Source organism: Castor canadensis, chromosome X (genome assembly GCF_047511655.1).
Source record: "Castor canadensis chromosome X, mCasCan1.hap1v2, whole genome shotgun sequence".
Taxonomy (NCBI): Eukaryota; Metazoa; Chordata; class Mammalia; order Rodentia; family Castoridae; genus Castor; species Castor canadensis.
In genome coordinates this window covers 125,435,947-125,452,127 of record NC_133405.1, presented here as the reverse complement: position 1 = coordinate 125,452,127, position 16,181 = coordinate 125,435,947, and the positions used below count along the sequence as shown (strand labels likewise).

At 35.8% G+C, this 16,181-nt stretch overlaps 1 protein-coding gene across 7 annotated transcripts in view; it reads right to left on the bottom strand.

Moving 5' to 3' along the window:
- Window positions 1–2,100: 2,100 nt before the first annotated feature.
- The window catches only part of Bclaf3 (BCLAF1 and THRAP3 family member 3), a 68,940-nt gene continuing 54,859 nt past the window's right edge, over window positions 2,101–16,181 (bottom strand). For 4 of the 7 annotated variants that reach the window (XM_074064280.1, XM_074064284.1, XM_074064286.1 and 1 more), the window contains one exon: window positions 5,302–15,448. In XM_074064280.1, coding sequence (XP_073920381.1) covers window positions 15,392–15,448 — 57 coding nt within the window. In that variant the 3' untranslated portion in view covers window positions 5,302–15,391. The other 3 variants (XM_074064287.1, XM_074064282.1, XM_074064281.1) reach the window with 3 other exon arrangements.

Genomic DNA, 16,181 nt, shown 5'->3' with positions numbered 1-16,181 from the left:
AAGATTCAACTTTGTAATGTGCAGCAGAACTTCATTTATTTTCTGGCCAATTAAGATTCCATTGTACGGTATACCACATTTTGTTTATCCATTCATCTGCTGACAGACATTTGGGTTATTTATACCTTTTGGCTATTGTGAATAACATTGCAGTGAACATTGCTATACAAGTATCTGAGTTTCCGTTTTTAATTCTTTTGGATCTATACCGAGGAGAGGAGTTGTTGGGCCATATGGTAATTCTATGTTTAGCTTTTTGAGGAACATTTTGGCAACTTTTTTTCACAACAGTTAAGAGACCATTAAGTTAGTAGCATTGTGTTCCCTGCAGTCTCTTGCACAAATTGTTATCAACAAGCAGTTCTCAACATTAAAGTCAATTTCTTTTAACTAAACATTACTTTAACTATCATTAGAAGGGATTAGAATTTGAGGTAAGAATTTACTTCAAGAGCTTGGTGCAGTGCTTCATATTTGTAATCATAGCTACTCAGGAAGTAGGGATATGGAGGATTGCGGTTTCAGGCCAGTCTAAGCCAAAAATTAGGAAGAACCCCATCTCAACAAATAAGCTGGGTGTGGTGGTACATATCCGCAATCCCAGCTATGCTGGAGGCATAGGTAGAAGGGTCACAGTCTGAGGCTGAATCCAGGCAAAAACACAAGATCCTATGGGGAAAATAACGAAAGCAAAAAAGGCCTGGGGGTGTGGCTCAAATGGTACAGTACCTGCCTACCAAGTATGAGACCCTAAGTTCAAAAATATTTACCGTAGGGCTCATGGAATGGCTCAAGTGATAGAGAGCCTGCATAGCAAGCACCACAAAAAATATTTACTTTAGAAGATTATCTGTAAAGTTTAATCTGGCTTTTAATATCTTAAATGATGTGTTCAGCAAAAATATCTGCTAAATCTTAACATAATTCAGGATTTTATAAGACATTTTTAGCCTTCTGGGAATGGGATTCTATTCCTTGTCCTCTACAATAGGTGCAACTGAATGTCATATAAACTTAAAACATGTTTTAAACAGGTATGTGAGTACCTGCAAAGACTGAATATACATAAACTAGAATGTCAACTACCAAAATATAAAGTCCTGAAAGAGACTAATTGAAAAATACCAAAATGTTATAGCAAATATTTATGAACAGTGAGATTATGAATTTTTCTAACATTCTATGTACTTTGTTGAAGAACAAAATTTCAACAAGCTGAATTACAAAGATGTGATTGGCTTTTATTAATGATTCATGAACCAGGCAGCATCCACTCTACAAAACAGAAAGGAGCTGCAATGAGCTCAACAGAGTTGGTGAGTTTGACAGAAGAGGAGGAAAGTAGGTACAAGGCATAAATATTAGTCATATCAAGGTTACTTTCCTTATAGGATGTAAGTGAAATCTTGTTGCTTTATGGGGTTTGGCTATCATTTCTTCTGATTTCTTGGAAGTCATATGTTACAAGTAAACAACTTAGTTTTGGGTGTGGTGACATGAGGGTTTGAAGTCAATAGCAAAGAAATTTGAAGAGGGGATACTCAACCAAGAATGTCAACTTTTCTCCCATTCTCTTGTGTTTATTTCTGTTATAGTACTTAATATTCTATGCTGCAGTTGTCTTTGTTAATCTCTTCTGCAATAGTTTGAGATTCTTCAGAGCAATCATGAGGTTTCACTATCTTTGTCTTCCTAGTGCCACTATCTGTCTTCCTAGTGCCAGTGAAGCTAGCATGCAGTGGGGAAAAGTGGGAGAAAGCAATGGTATGAAACTCATAAAACCTCTCGAGTCTCATGCATTCAATAATTCAGATTCTAGGCTGGGCATGGTGGTTCATGGTTGTAATCCCAGCTACTCAGGAAGAGGAGGTAGATGGATTGTGTTCTGAAGCCAGCTCAGGCAGTTAACATGAGAACATATCTGAAAAATAAACTAAAAGCAAAAGGACTGGGGGCATGGCATGGCTCAAGTAGTAGAGCACTTGCCTAATAAGCTCAAGGCCCTGAGTTCAACCCCCAGTACCACCACAAAAAAAAAAAAAAGGATTTGGATCCTTTTTAGTCAACTAAAAATGCCATGGATAAGCTTTTGCTCAATTTCCATATGAAAATTAGATATGTAGATTCTAATAAACCTGCTTTACTCACTAATCATTCATCATTCAAGTAATATTGAATGAGTCCCTATAAGTGTCAAGTACAGTGTTAGGTGCTGGGGATATTATGGTAAACAAGACTGATGGTCCCTGTCCTTATTTTACACTCTAAATTATAAACAGAGAATTTCTTTTTAGGCTTTATATCTTACACACACAATGTTTTCTGAAAAGATACTTTAGTAAATAATGTGATTTGAATTTTGAGGCAGTGCCAAAAGTATATCCAAGTATGCCTAAATAGGGAATTGGTTGTGGAATAAGTAACATTAAATCAACTGTCTTATCCTTAGGTATAACAATACATAAAAACAGAGCTATAGAATCAATGTTGTTTACCGGGTTTCATTTCTATGTTCAATGTCCATTTTTCCTATAGGATTGTTTTTACTATAAAGACAAGAGTCCATATGTGTCTGTCCTCTTGTTCATTGCTGTAATTTTAGCATCTGTGAAATACATAGCTGTCTATCAAATAATTAAATATTCAAGGCTCATAACTGTCTCCTAGAATATGGAAACAAGTGGAATCAACTATTTTAAAATTGAACTGATTAGGTCAGGCGCAGTGGCTCTTGCCTGTAATCCTAGCTACTTGGGAGGCAGAGATTAGGAGGATCACAGTTTGAGGTCAGCCCAGGCAAAAACCTTCGTAAAACCCCATCTCAAAAAATAAAGAAAAGTTGGGCATGGTGACATGTACCTGTCATCCCAGCTACATTGGAAGTATAAATAGGAGAACTGTGGTTCAGGCTAGCCCAGACATAAGTGCAAGACCCCATTCAAAAAACAGCTGAAGCAAAAAGGCTGGGGGAGTGGCTCAAGTAATAGAGTGCATGCCTAGCGAGCACAGGCCCTGAGTTTAAGCTCCAGTATTGCTCCCCCTCAAAATACATAAGAGATTTTATAAGTACCTATACAACATAAAGTTGCCATACTACTATGTACTTGTATTTCTTGCTTACCACAAGCAGAACATTAAATATGTGTGAAAAACCTAACCTATAGAGAAGAAAGGTCACCTACCTAAACTTATTATCCAGTTAGTAATGAATCAAGTGCTCTTGTCCCCCTTAGCACTGACCCATTTAAGGGAGAGATTGTCCCATCTTTCAACACATGTAAAAAGTTAAATGTTTGTAGTTAGATTTTTCATAGTACAGTTATAAAACTAAGTTGTTACCAACCTTCATATTTTGATTTAGAAAGCTCTGTCTTCTTAGGCTCTGACCAGTGTTAAACATCGGCAGCTCCTTCTCAAGGCTGTAAGTCTCACAGAAAATTAAAATAATGTTCTCACAAATTGACAAATAGCTTCTTCAAGCAGAAAGAGCAACAATATTTTATTTTATTACAAATAAACTTTTCACAAAAAAATTTAACTGGGAATGTATATGTACTATTAAGCAGAACACAGAATTCATGAAGAAATAAGGTACTAGGACCTAAAAACTGCATTTAAAACCCATCAATTCTATCTTACACATAGTAGGTATGCAATACATATGAACTGAATTGAAAATAAACACTTTATAAGATGTACTTGCAAAATGTATAATGCTGTAGTAGTAAAGTACAATTTTCAAATATGAGATTTTTGTCTGTCAGATTTTTAAAAGCCTTTAAAAATATGATATGCACAAGCTTGCCCTGAGGGAAAAATAAGATGGAATATAGATTATAAAATTGTTACATATTTTCCACAATAGCATCTTGAAACTGGAAAAGAGCAAATAGTTGTGGAAAAAAATGAATGAACGTATTACTAAAAACTGCACTCACAACTACCTGATGGAAAAGTTGAAGCACCTTTTCTCTAGCCTTCTTATATTGTATTATGAAATGTATGAATTATATAGGCCTTGATCTTCAGAAACTTAAGAAAACTTCAAGTTATAAGCCAAAATGTTATCAGAAAAAGAAAAAACCCAGTATAAAATTTGCTACTATAATAAGGCCACTGTTTAAAGTTCTTTCATGTACAGACACTATACAATTCTAATACTTTTATTACATAAACAAAGCTTTCAACATATAAATGTCTGGATATAACTTGGTTAAAGTCTCTCAGTGAAACCATGCTCAGAGAAAAATGCATCAACAAATAATGCCCTTCAAGTGATTCTATTGAGACTTTTTGCAAAAGAAACTATAGTTAATACAACTTTTAAATTGAATAATGTAATTTAAAAGCAGTTGTTAGGTGTAAAAAAGTTGCAGCATTCTACTACTGAAAAATAAAGTTATTTAAAGTTACAGTATTAGTGCCTTAGTGACAATTCTAACTCCTGACAAAAAGAGATGCTCTCAACTATCCTCTTGTAGTGTCGTTTTCATTTGCAACAATTCCAGACTAGGTTTCTGTGGCAACATTTACATATTCCTACAAAGAGAAAACAAGAGAAATACAGGTTTCAAAAAGAGAGACAGTTGTAACATCTGAGCTAGAGTTTTATTCACACTGCAATTTTTGAAACAGTTTACTTTATATAGTACTACTTGCACCTTGAGATCCCCATAGGGTATGTGGAATCCCAAAGATGCAAAGTGACAACAGAACACATCAAAGCAGATATCTAATGATAAGTCAGTGGGACAAAAAACACATGATACTACATAACACTGGTATTAGTAAAGTGATGAAAATAGCATTCTGCTACTTGAGTTTCAGTGGGGCATCCTTTTCATAAGCTCAAGACTCAAACCTTAGTCTCGTACAGAGCCTAACATAACATAAACACAACCTCAAACTAATATTTTATCTTTTTCATCATATAGTATCTCTAATTCTAAAACTATATGGACTCTTCTAATAACTGATAACTGCAGCGAAAGCTATTAGAGGGGGAAGAGCTTTCTTGCTTTCAGATAGTTAATGACAACATAAGAAATATAAAGTTTTAATAAATATACAAAAAGGAATTCACAAGAACAGTAAGACTGATTAAAGGGTAATGAATGTGGATTTTATATTGTGATACTATGCAAAACGTTAATTACCAACCACAAACTGGACATAAGACCATGCAACTAATAAAACCAAAAATGGTAGAATGACATGTTTTTTAGGGACATTAAAAATTAAAATTTATTAATACACATATCCTTACCTTTTATTAGGATCTTACATTACTAAAACTGAAAGAAATTTAAAAGTTTTGATTTATTTTTGGCATTTATATGAGTATGGAAATGTTTAATTCAAACAAAAATACTGGTGACAGAAAAATCTTATTCTTTTTATTTTGGTTAATGAACTGTTCAAAGTACACACACATATATTTTTGTTAACATAATTTCTTTAAATAGAGGTAGGCTTCATTGTATCCTATTTCATTTCTTATTATACAATATAAAATCATATAAATTTGTCTTCAAACAAAGTATCTGTTATCTACTAACAACTTTAAAAGGAAACTATAAATACAATAATTCTAAAGAAAATTTCAATAGAAATATCTTGTTTATAAAATGTGAAATTTATTTTCAACTACTTTTACCCTTAACATAGTTTCTTCAATATCACCTTTCAAATTCACTTCCCACTCTTCAACAATTTGAAAGCCTATTTTATACAGAATGTTGAACTAGATATACAAGCTCCCTTCTCAGTCTAGGAAGATATCCCACTGCTACCACATCAAATTGTAAATATTTTACCCCAGATTTTGAGACTGTCTCTTATTTTCACATTCGCATTTCTCCCTAACCCCACAGCATATTGCCAAGCATGAATCTTTAGCTTTAGCCCTTTTCTATGTCTTGTTCTTCTCCCTGCCTCAACTTGTAACCTACCTCCTCTGTAAAGAAACGATTAGTGAAAGTACTTAGAATAGATCCCAGACTCATCCCTACCATATCGATCTTCTCCTCCCTTGGGGCTGTGATCATCTGTGAAATTAAGCTCTTCAAAAATATGGTTTAACACAGCTGTTCTGACTGATGTCCTTGGAAAGGCCTGCTTAAAAAGTTGGCTTCTGGCTGGCAGCTAGAAACTTAGCTCTCAGGAAGGTTCCTGTCATTAACTGATAAATGTTGAAAGTATGTAGATAATGTGGTTTATGCTGAACATTTGCTTTGCTTTTGGAAAACTAGAATTTTGGTGTGTGCCTGGTAAGAGGCTACTACATAATAAGCACCCAGCAAAAACCCTGGGCACTGAGTCTCCAATGAAGTTCACAGGTTGGAAACATTTCACATGTGCTGTCTTAACACATGTGAATAGAGTATGTCCTGTGACTCCACTGGGAGAAGATCCTTGGAAATTTGTACCTGGTTTCCTCCAGACTGCCCCATACACCTTTTCCTTTGGCTGATTTTACTGTATCCTTCCATTGTAATAAATTAGTCTCATACAAGTGCAACCAGATACTGAGTTCTCTTAGTCCTCCTAGCAAACCACCAAACCTGGGGACCCCTGCCTAATGCAATGGTTTTTATTTACTAACTTTTTGGAGGATATGGATATGTGTGTGTGTGTGTGTGTGTGTTTGTAATCAGATTCAATTCTATTTAATGAGCATTTTCTAAAGATTGCCTAGATGAAAGATGATAAAGGAAGATAAAGGACTAACAAGGCCCTCTTTACCCTCAAGAAGTTGATAAACTATTTTGGGAAATAAGAAGGTAAACAGTAATAATTAAGAGATCAAATGAAAAAATACAGAGGGGACCTTGGTAAGGATTTACAGTAGGCCTTAAAAGGAAAGGAGAGTTGATAAGAAAAGAATGGGAGATGTGGCAAGCCATGCCTATAATCCCAGCACTCAGCAGACTAAGGCAGAATCATCTCCAAGTACAAGTCCAGCCTTGGCTATATAACAAGATCCTGTCTCCAAAAAACGGAGATATGGAGACTAATTCTAGCCAAGGGAACAACAGGAACAAAGGTATAAATACATGAAAACACATGTTATGTTTGAAGAGCAGAGAGCCATAGGGCAATGTGGCTAGAAAAGTAGTTTAGGACTAGAACTGGCTAACAAGTTTGGTCTCTTTTTTGGTAGGCAATGGAACCCTTGAAAAGTGTTTGCATATGAGTGATCTGATACAATCTGTGTTCCAGGACAATAATTGTGCTAGTAGTGAAGAGACTGAGTAAGTAAATCACAGGAGGCAGGAAATAAGACAGTTTCAAAGCTTGCAAATGCAAACCAGGAATATGTAAGGAACTAGAATACTGTAACAGTGGCTTTCTCTCTCTTTCCCTCCCCTCCCTCTTCTTTATTTCTTTCCTTCCTTTTCTTTTTTTTTTTTTTTTTGCAGTACTTAGGTTTGAACTCAGGGCTTCACACTTGCTAACCAAACATTCTACTGCTTGAGCCACACCTCCAGCCATTTATGCTCTGGTTATTTTGTAGATAGGGTCTTGCTTTTTGCCCAGGCCGGCCTATTTTACACTTGTTGCCCAGCTTACAGTTTCTTTTTCAGTCAGCAAGAAAAGGACAAATTATTCAATAAATGGTGACTATCTATTGGAGAAAAATTAGAACCCAACTTCATATTATATCATAAAATAAATTCTAAATGGATTAAATATTTATATGTTAAAAAAATAAACAATAACCCACTTAAAGGAAACACAGTACAAAATCTATAAGTATAGCATGATACGAAGCCATATGGGAGAAATTTGAAGATTCATGACCATCTAAAAGTTCTATTATGTAAAAGCTAGTATAATCAGCTGACACACATAAACACCAGCAAAATGTATGACAGGTTAATATCTACAGTAGATCAAGGGTTCCCTCAAATCAATAAGAAGTACTATCTCCTAACTGAAACACTGGCAAAGTATAGAAACAAGGAAATTGGAGGAAGAAATACAAATGGTCAGTGGACACATACATAAGATACTTATGTCATTACCAATAAAAAAGGACAAATATGAACTACTTTCTGCTATCAGACTGACAACTAACAATAAAAACTGGTAGTATGTAGTACTGACTAAAGTGTAAGAAAATAAACACTTTCATGTACTGGAGATGAGAATATATAAAGGAGTAGAAAGGGCAATATGGCAAGATACCACAATGTCAATGTGCTCAAGTGGTATTACTGAAAATATGAAAACCTATGTGCTACCCTGAAATTACCAACAGAGGCTTGGGTAAGTCAGGGATCATTGAACTGGGGTACACATACCCTTAAGAGTATACAAAGATCTCCAAGGAGTATGTGGGTACAGATAGTTTGAGGAATTTAATTTCTAGATCTTCAATTTCCCAGTGTTCACTTTCTAAAATTATTCTGCCTGCACAATTGGTTAAGGCTGTTTCCTTGCCTTCCACATTATACAAAAAAGATACACCTTCTTATCCTGAAACTATTGTTTTGCACTACCTGGTGACCCACCCCCTGCCAAAGGGACACTTTGAAATACTGGTATGGTGTCAAGAAAGTGAATCAACCCTAATAAATAAGCATAGTTTTACACTTTAAGTCAGATGGTTTCCAATTCTTTAACTTTGTTAAACAAAAACTGAAGGACAAAAATAAAGCTGTTAGTGATAGAACACTCAAAATACTTTTTGGCCTATAATTCAAAGTGAGTGTAAAGAACCAAGTGGCATTGCAATTATAGAAGTCATTTAATTCGCATCTATATTATCATATAAACAAGGTTTCTTATAGCTATAAAAAATAGAATTTGAATAGATACTTGAACACTATATATTCTGCTAGCAATAAGGAATATTTATTTATGACTATGTGAACTATTGAAAAATAGAAATATAATTTTTTTTCTTTTTTGGTTTTAAGAAATGCATTTCTAATAAAATTTCTTTTGTTCAGTAAGTATTTACCAAAATTTAAAATAAATTTATGGTATTTAACTATAATATTAACTCAATCTAGAAGAAATATTTAATAGTCACAGAGATCTAATGACATTATGTGCCAAATTGGATATGGTAGTCAATAAAATACTTTGAAAGATAAGTTCTGTGGGGGAAACAGAATGAAATCCAAATTTAAGGTAAAAAAGGAACAACTTAAATTTTTTTAGTGTTAAAAGATCTTAGTAGTCTTTTTTTTCCTGAAAGTACTGGGCTTTTAACTCAGGGCCTCATGCTTACTGGGCAGGTGCTCTACCACTTGAGCCTCACCCCCAACCCTATTTGTGCATTTTTTAACTGAATGATACTAGTCATCAAATTTCTGTGGTTTGCAGGTTCCACTGAAGAAATTTAAAAGAATGATGTAACAGCTTTATTTAAGACTGTTAGTGTTGATAATATACCATAACAAGGTAAAAAAATAGATAACCTAAAATATGCAAGAAAGTAGATAACTTTTATACAATTTTACAGTATGTAAGAAAAAAGGTTTGCAAAGCATTGAAATAATACATTAATGTACTAGAATAATATGTAGCCATTAAAATGAATGAACTGAATGAAATTATGAATGAGTAACAGAAATAGGACTTAAAATGTTAAAGTTGGAAGGAGAACTGGGAGGACTGATTAGTAGTACAAGTTTTTAGGTTGGCTTGGCTAGCTTTAAGAACTCTTGCCCACGAGGAGAAATAAGTGATCTGGGGAGGAGAGCAAGTTTGATATTTTTAATAGCATTACTGAGATATCAGTCACATTCCATATAGTTTACCTATTTAAAGTATATAATTCAGTGACATTTTATAATATTCAGTTGTGTAACCACCAATCATGACAATCAATTTTAGAATATTTTCTCACTCTAATAAGGAATTCCATATCCATTAGCAAAAATCTCATCCCCCTCCCCAATTTTTCTCCTAACACCCCCCCAGACTCTGGCAGTCATAAATCTACTTTCCATCTATATATGGCTTTGCCTGTTCTAGACATTTTGTATAAATGGAATCACATAATAGGTGGTCATTTGTGTCTGGCTGCTGTCACTTAGTATCTCATTTTTAAGAGTCATCCATGCATGTAGAATGTTGCAGTATATGTTTGACTTTGAATATACTGAATTTGAGGTGGTTTTAGATATCCATGTGAGGGTAGTTCATAGCTGCCATGGGAGGCAGCTAAACAGCTGGAGGTATGGGGATTGGTCAGGGTGGAAGACATCAACAAATCTTGGAAAGAGGCAAGGGCAATCAAGGGAAGCAGAAGGAATAAGAAAAGAGAATAACAAGTATTACACTAGAAAATGTTAACATTTTTTTGAGACAGGGTCTTATAATGTAACACAGATAGGCCTGGAACTCACTCTGTAGCCCAAGCTGGCGTTGAACTTGCAATACTCCTGCCTTAGCCTCCTGAGTGCTGTACTACAGGTGTGTACCACCACACCTGGTAGAAATGCTTACTTTTTAAATTTGGTCATACTTGGATTTTTAAAAATTATTTTTATTAGCTTATATTAGCTGTACAAGGTGAAGGTTTTCATTGTGATATTTTTGTACATATATGTAATGCACTTTGATCATATTCAGCCCTCTATTACTCTTTATTATCTTCCCCACTTTATTTTAACTTTCTGTTTCTTCTTTTTTATTAGTGTTTATTAACTGTACAAATGGGTTTCACTGTAATAGTTCCATACATGCATATAATGTACTTTAATAAAATTCATCCACTTTACTACTTTTTTATCTCCCCTTCCCCCTTTCTAGATAATTTTAAACTGGTTTTATTATTCTATTTTCATACATATACATATATATAAATATATGTGTACACACACACACATATATGAAGAACTTTGATCATATTTACCCCCCTTCATTCTCTCCTTTCCCCCCTCCTCCTTCCCACTGATTACCATCTCCAAACAGTTCCCCTGTTTTACACTCATGCTATTCTTTGGGTTTTTTTAGGTCTTTGAACTCAGGGCCTCATGCTTACTAAGTAGGCAACCTACCACTTGAGTCATACCGCCAGCCCTTTTGGTTTTAGTTATTTTTCGAATGGGATCTCACTTTTTTTTTTGCCCAGGCAAGCCTAGACCACGATCTTCCTATTTATGCCTCCTGTGTAGCTGGGATGACAGATGTGAGCCACCACACCAGCTTATTGATTGAGATGGGGGTCTTGATAACTTTTTGCCCAGGCTACCCTTGAACCACAATCCTTTTAATCTTCATTTCCCAAGTAGCTAGGAGCCATTGTGTCTGACCTGCTTGGGAATCTTACTACTTTATAGACTGCTGGGAGCCAATGCAGTTTTAGGGAAGCCACTATTATTCTGGTAAGCAGAAGAAGAACATATTAGGAGCACATCTACGATGCACTACCTTCATTCCCCAAGGCATTTTATACGGGAGACAGGAAGCACATAGCCTGAGGGCACAATAACAAGACTGTACTACAGATGAGGAACACAAAATGTTCAAGCCATTAATGATCAGCCCAGGCATTTCAATATAGGCATCCAGACAAGAGTAATTTATACATTCCTGGTGAACTTTGAGGTATGTGGGAGTAAGTATGTTAATATCTAATTGAAGGGCACCTAGAATAAATTAATTAATCATTCGTCCTTTATTAATCTAGGTAGTGGCCTAATAACTAACAGAGCAAAAAGTCAAAATGCATAGAGATGCCACCTAGGTTAAGGTGTATCTCTAGGGCAGGACCTTCAAAGTTCCCTCTGATACCAAAGCTTGACCCTATCTCAAAAATACCCAATAGAAAAAAGGGCTGGTGGAGTAGCTCAAGTGGTAGAGTGCCTGCCTGGCAAGTGTGAAGGCCCTGAGTTCAAGACCCAGTACATCCCCCCACCCACCAAAAAGTGATGTTAATGTAGGCTGGAAGTATAGCTCAGTGGTAGAGTGCTTGCTTATTTAGCATGAGCGAGGCCCTGAATTTGATCTCCACCACTGCCAAAAAAAATGATGTAAATGTTACCTCACATAGAGTAACCCCATTTGAGCAAAAGCGTCCTTAATTTAAGGAAAAGGGGAAGCAACATTAAAATAAACCAAAGATTTCAGGCCTTCACTCCTTTCTTTAGGGCATGAAGACAGGTAAAAATGCACTGGCAGGTCCAAGTCATCAGTTTTTCCACATGGAATGGGATTTCAGAGTAGCACAATACTACTGGGACAGCTTAAAATCCAAGTTAGTCTTACATACCATAGTTCAAATGCTGACAAAAAAAGAGCAGTTGCAATACTTCCTTCATTCCTTTCTCTAAAGGTTAGGAAAGTGGAACCCAACTGTTAAGCAGGGTGGTAGTAGCAGAGTAACTGATTTAGTGCTTTACTTATTGAGTTATAAGTATAAATCTATGAAAAGTCTGGCTATGGCTTTGCTTGCGGGCACTGACAGTAGCCAGATTGGAAGAGCCCAGGTCAAAGTATCTATAATACAAAGATATATCAAGTAGCATCCAGAAAAGTAGGACTAACAAAAAGATTATTAGACACTGGAGAAGTAGTACACTGATTTTTTGAAAAGGAGATCCAGTGTTGTGGGACCACTTCTAAAGCATTCAGATGGCAGTGAAAGGCAACAGGAAGGCAAGGCTGTGATTCACACTGGACCCTTAACTACAACTGCTACATTATAGATCATATGAAAAGCCTAAGCCTAAAGATTAAAGACCCATAGCAGGTTGTAGCTCCTTCTGGGAGTCACTTTTTACATCTTATGATGAAGGCCTAAAGTCTGATTTCTGTTTGCTATGGTGGGCAGTAGAATACAGTGGTCAGCAGAAATTGGGCAATCTGAGGCAAAGAAAAGAATCATGAAATGGAGCAAAATAAGCATATAGAAATTACAGGTTGAAGGAGTCAAGCAAGCATTCAGGAGTTCCAAATCACCTAAAAGAGATAAAAATGGAGTTAAATGAGGCTAACACTCAAAGTTCAGCATAGAATTTAACAGAAGAGAAACAGATAGCATGCACCAGAAACCGAATGCTGCAACCAAGAAGGTCTGCCTCAGCCTTACTCCTCAAGTTGCAATCAATGACTAGCTTCCCTTAGAATCACCCAGTTATCACCCGTGGCCAGGAACAAATGTTTAGAAGATCTGCTGCAAAGAAAAACTTGCCCCCCAAGGCATCGTTAGCTAAGCTCTGACACAAGCCTCATAGTAGGGAGGTGTATGAGAGGCTAAAATGACTCCAAATTCACTCATGTTTTTGAAAGAGATGGCTTTCCTAGAAGTCTGAGTGACATGCCTGGTGAAAGCAGAATCCTCCTCAAAGGTACTCAATTAAAACTGGGGCGTGGGTGGGAAAGGTTACAAAGACAATTCTAAAACTTAAAAAATAATCCATTGTCAAATTCATTCTACTGGTTCATCTTCTGAAAAAAGATTAAGTAAGTTCAATGCAAAGGCTTTATAATCATGAATATTTAAGCAAACATATATGATTATAAATTTATAAAACTATAGTTGGGCTATTTGATAGCAAAACTAGAGATAAGTACATTTCTCAGAAGAAAATGGCCTAAAAATTATGCACAAAAATGAATCTAAAAATTGACAAACATGCCTCACTTAACTGATGTGATGCTCATTTAAAATACAATTATTAAGAGGTTAATTTTAGCCTGGAGCCAGTGGCTCATGCCTGTAATACCAGCTACTCAGGAGGATTGCAGTTTGCAGCCAGCCTGGGCAAATAGTTACTGAGATCCTATCTTGAAAACCCTTCACACACAAAAAAAAAAAAAGGGGGGGGGGCTAGCGAGTGGCTCAAGATGTAGGCCCCGAGTTCAAAACCTAGTACCACAAAAAAAGAAGTTAATTTTATATCATTTTATGATGTATTTTCAAATACTAACATGGCTAGTTTAAATAAAACCAACCTACAACTTAAAGAGTACGCAATTCAAATTATCAAGTAAAAAAATTTTTATTAACATTTAGAGTTAGCATGATGGAGCTGAGCACTGGTGGCTCATGCCTGTAATCCTAGCTACTTGGGAGGCTGAGATTAGGAGGATTGTGGTTCTAGGTCCACTTAGGAAAAAAAATTCAAGAGATCCCATCTCCAAAATAACCAGAGGAAAATGGACTGGAGGTGTAGCTCAAGCAGTAGAGCTCCTGCTTTGTAAGTGCGAGGTCCTAAGTTCAAACCCCAGCCTCACCAAAACAAAACAAAAACAGATTTAGTAGAATGAAGAGGCTGGGGATTTATCCCAGTGGTAGAGCACTTGCTGGCTTGTGTAAAGACCTGGGTTTGAATCCAGGACTGTAAGTTACCATAATGGAATCAACTTTAGTATCCATTAATGGATAAAGAAAATGTCGTATATTTACACAATGGAATACCATCCCACCTTAAAAAAAGATGAAATCCTGCTATTTGCTCTTTTGCACTCCCTTACCAGCAACCCACCTCACAACTCAGAGGAGACACATGTGGTGCTCTTCAGCACTACAAGCTAAAACAGACAATCATGCTAGCCATGCAATAATGTCTTTTTCTATTTTAATCTTCACTTCCTGAGAGACTAACAAAAAGCCCAGAGAAATACAAGTAGTGGCTTAAATCTGTCTGAAATAAGGCAGTGACTGGGAATTTACTAAAAACCCATATGTTATTGATTCCATGCCCATGGTTAATCATTCAACAGGGCTGTCCCTCTTCCTGGGACAAGGGAGGGCAGGACATGGGTACCTTAGTGTCCATAATGTAGGAACTAATAACACCTAAGCAATGCCTATTCTAACCTGTGGAGGCATATATGGAAGATATTTTAAGGTTTTTTAAAGGAAGGGAAATGCATGGAAGCACTGTAAACCCTTTAAAAGAAAGATGTTTTACAGCTGTTGAATAATAGGAGACCAGGGTGATAAAAAGTAAGTAACAGAGAGGGTTAATCTGATTAAACTATGATATATACATGTGTGAAATACCAAGGCAAAACCCCTTTGAACAATCAAGATACAACTAAAAAAATGAAGTACAGGGAAGTAAAACAGGTCCGGAGGGTGGGTACCAGTGAGAGGGGGCAGGGCAAATGGAAAGGGGGAAGAAGAGTGAATATGGTTACGTATACAAAGAGAAAGATGGAGGGGGTGAATTTAAGATACATTATAAACACATATATAAATGTCACAATAAAATACCCCTATACAACTAACAAATGATAATAGAAAAAGAAAGATGTTAAAAAAAATTTTATTTGCAATGATGTGGATGAACCTGGAGGACATTATGTTATGTGAAATAACCAGGCACAGAAAGACAAATACTGTATGGTCTCACCTATATATGAAATCTAAAAAAGTTGAACTCGTAGAAGTAGAAAGAAAGTAGGGGGCTGGCGGAGTGGCTCAAGTGGTAGAGTGCCTGCCTAGCAAGCTTCGCCATGAGTTTAAACCCCAGTACTGCTAAAAAAAAAAAAAAAAAAAAAAAAGAAAGTAGAATGATGGTTACCAGGGGTTGTGGGAATAGTATTTTGGAGACTAGAGAGATGTTTGTCAGTAGACAAAAAAAATCAGTTAGAAGGAATGTGTGTTCTTACCACAAAAAGTATGTAAAGCAATGCATGTGCTAAATACATTCATTTTGCCATTCCACAATATATGTTGTCTCTGTGTGTATATGTATATATATATGTATATAAAATGTTATATACCATAAGTATATATAATTTTACTTGTCAGCTAAAGATAAATTTTTTAAAAGAGTTAGAATATAGTGGTAATGAAGCTTTGTGAATGTAATTTTTAAAAAATTTTTTATTTTATTCATATGTGCATACAATGTTTGGGTCATTTCTCCCCCCTTCCCCCCACCCCCTCGCTACCCAGCAGAAACTATTTTGCCCTTATCTCTAATTTTGTTGAAGAGAGAGTATAAGCAATAATAGGAAGGAACAAGGGTTTTTGCTAGTTGAGATAAGGAAGCTATACAGGGAGTTGACTCACATTAATTTCCTGTACATGTGTGTTACCTTCTAAGTTAATTCTTCTCGAACTAACCTTTCTCTGGTTCCTGGTCCCCTTCTCCTATTGGCCTCAGTTGCTTTAAAGTATCTGCTTTAGTTTCTCTGTGTTGAGGGCAACAAATGCTATCTAGTTTTTTGGGTGTAATTAATATCACTGAATTGCATACTTAAAA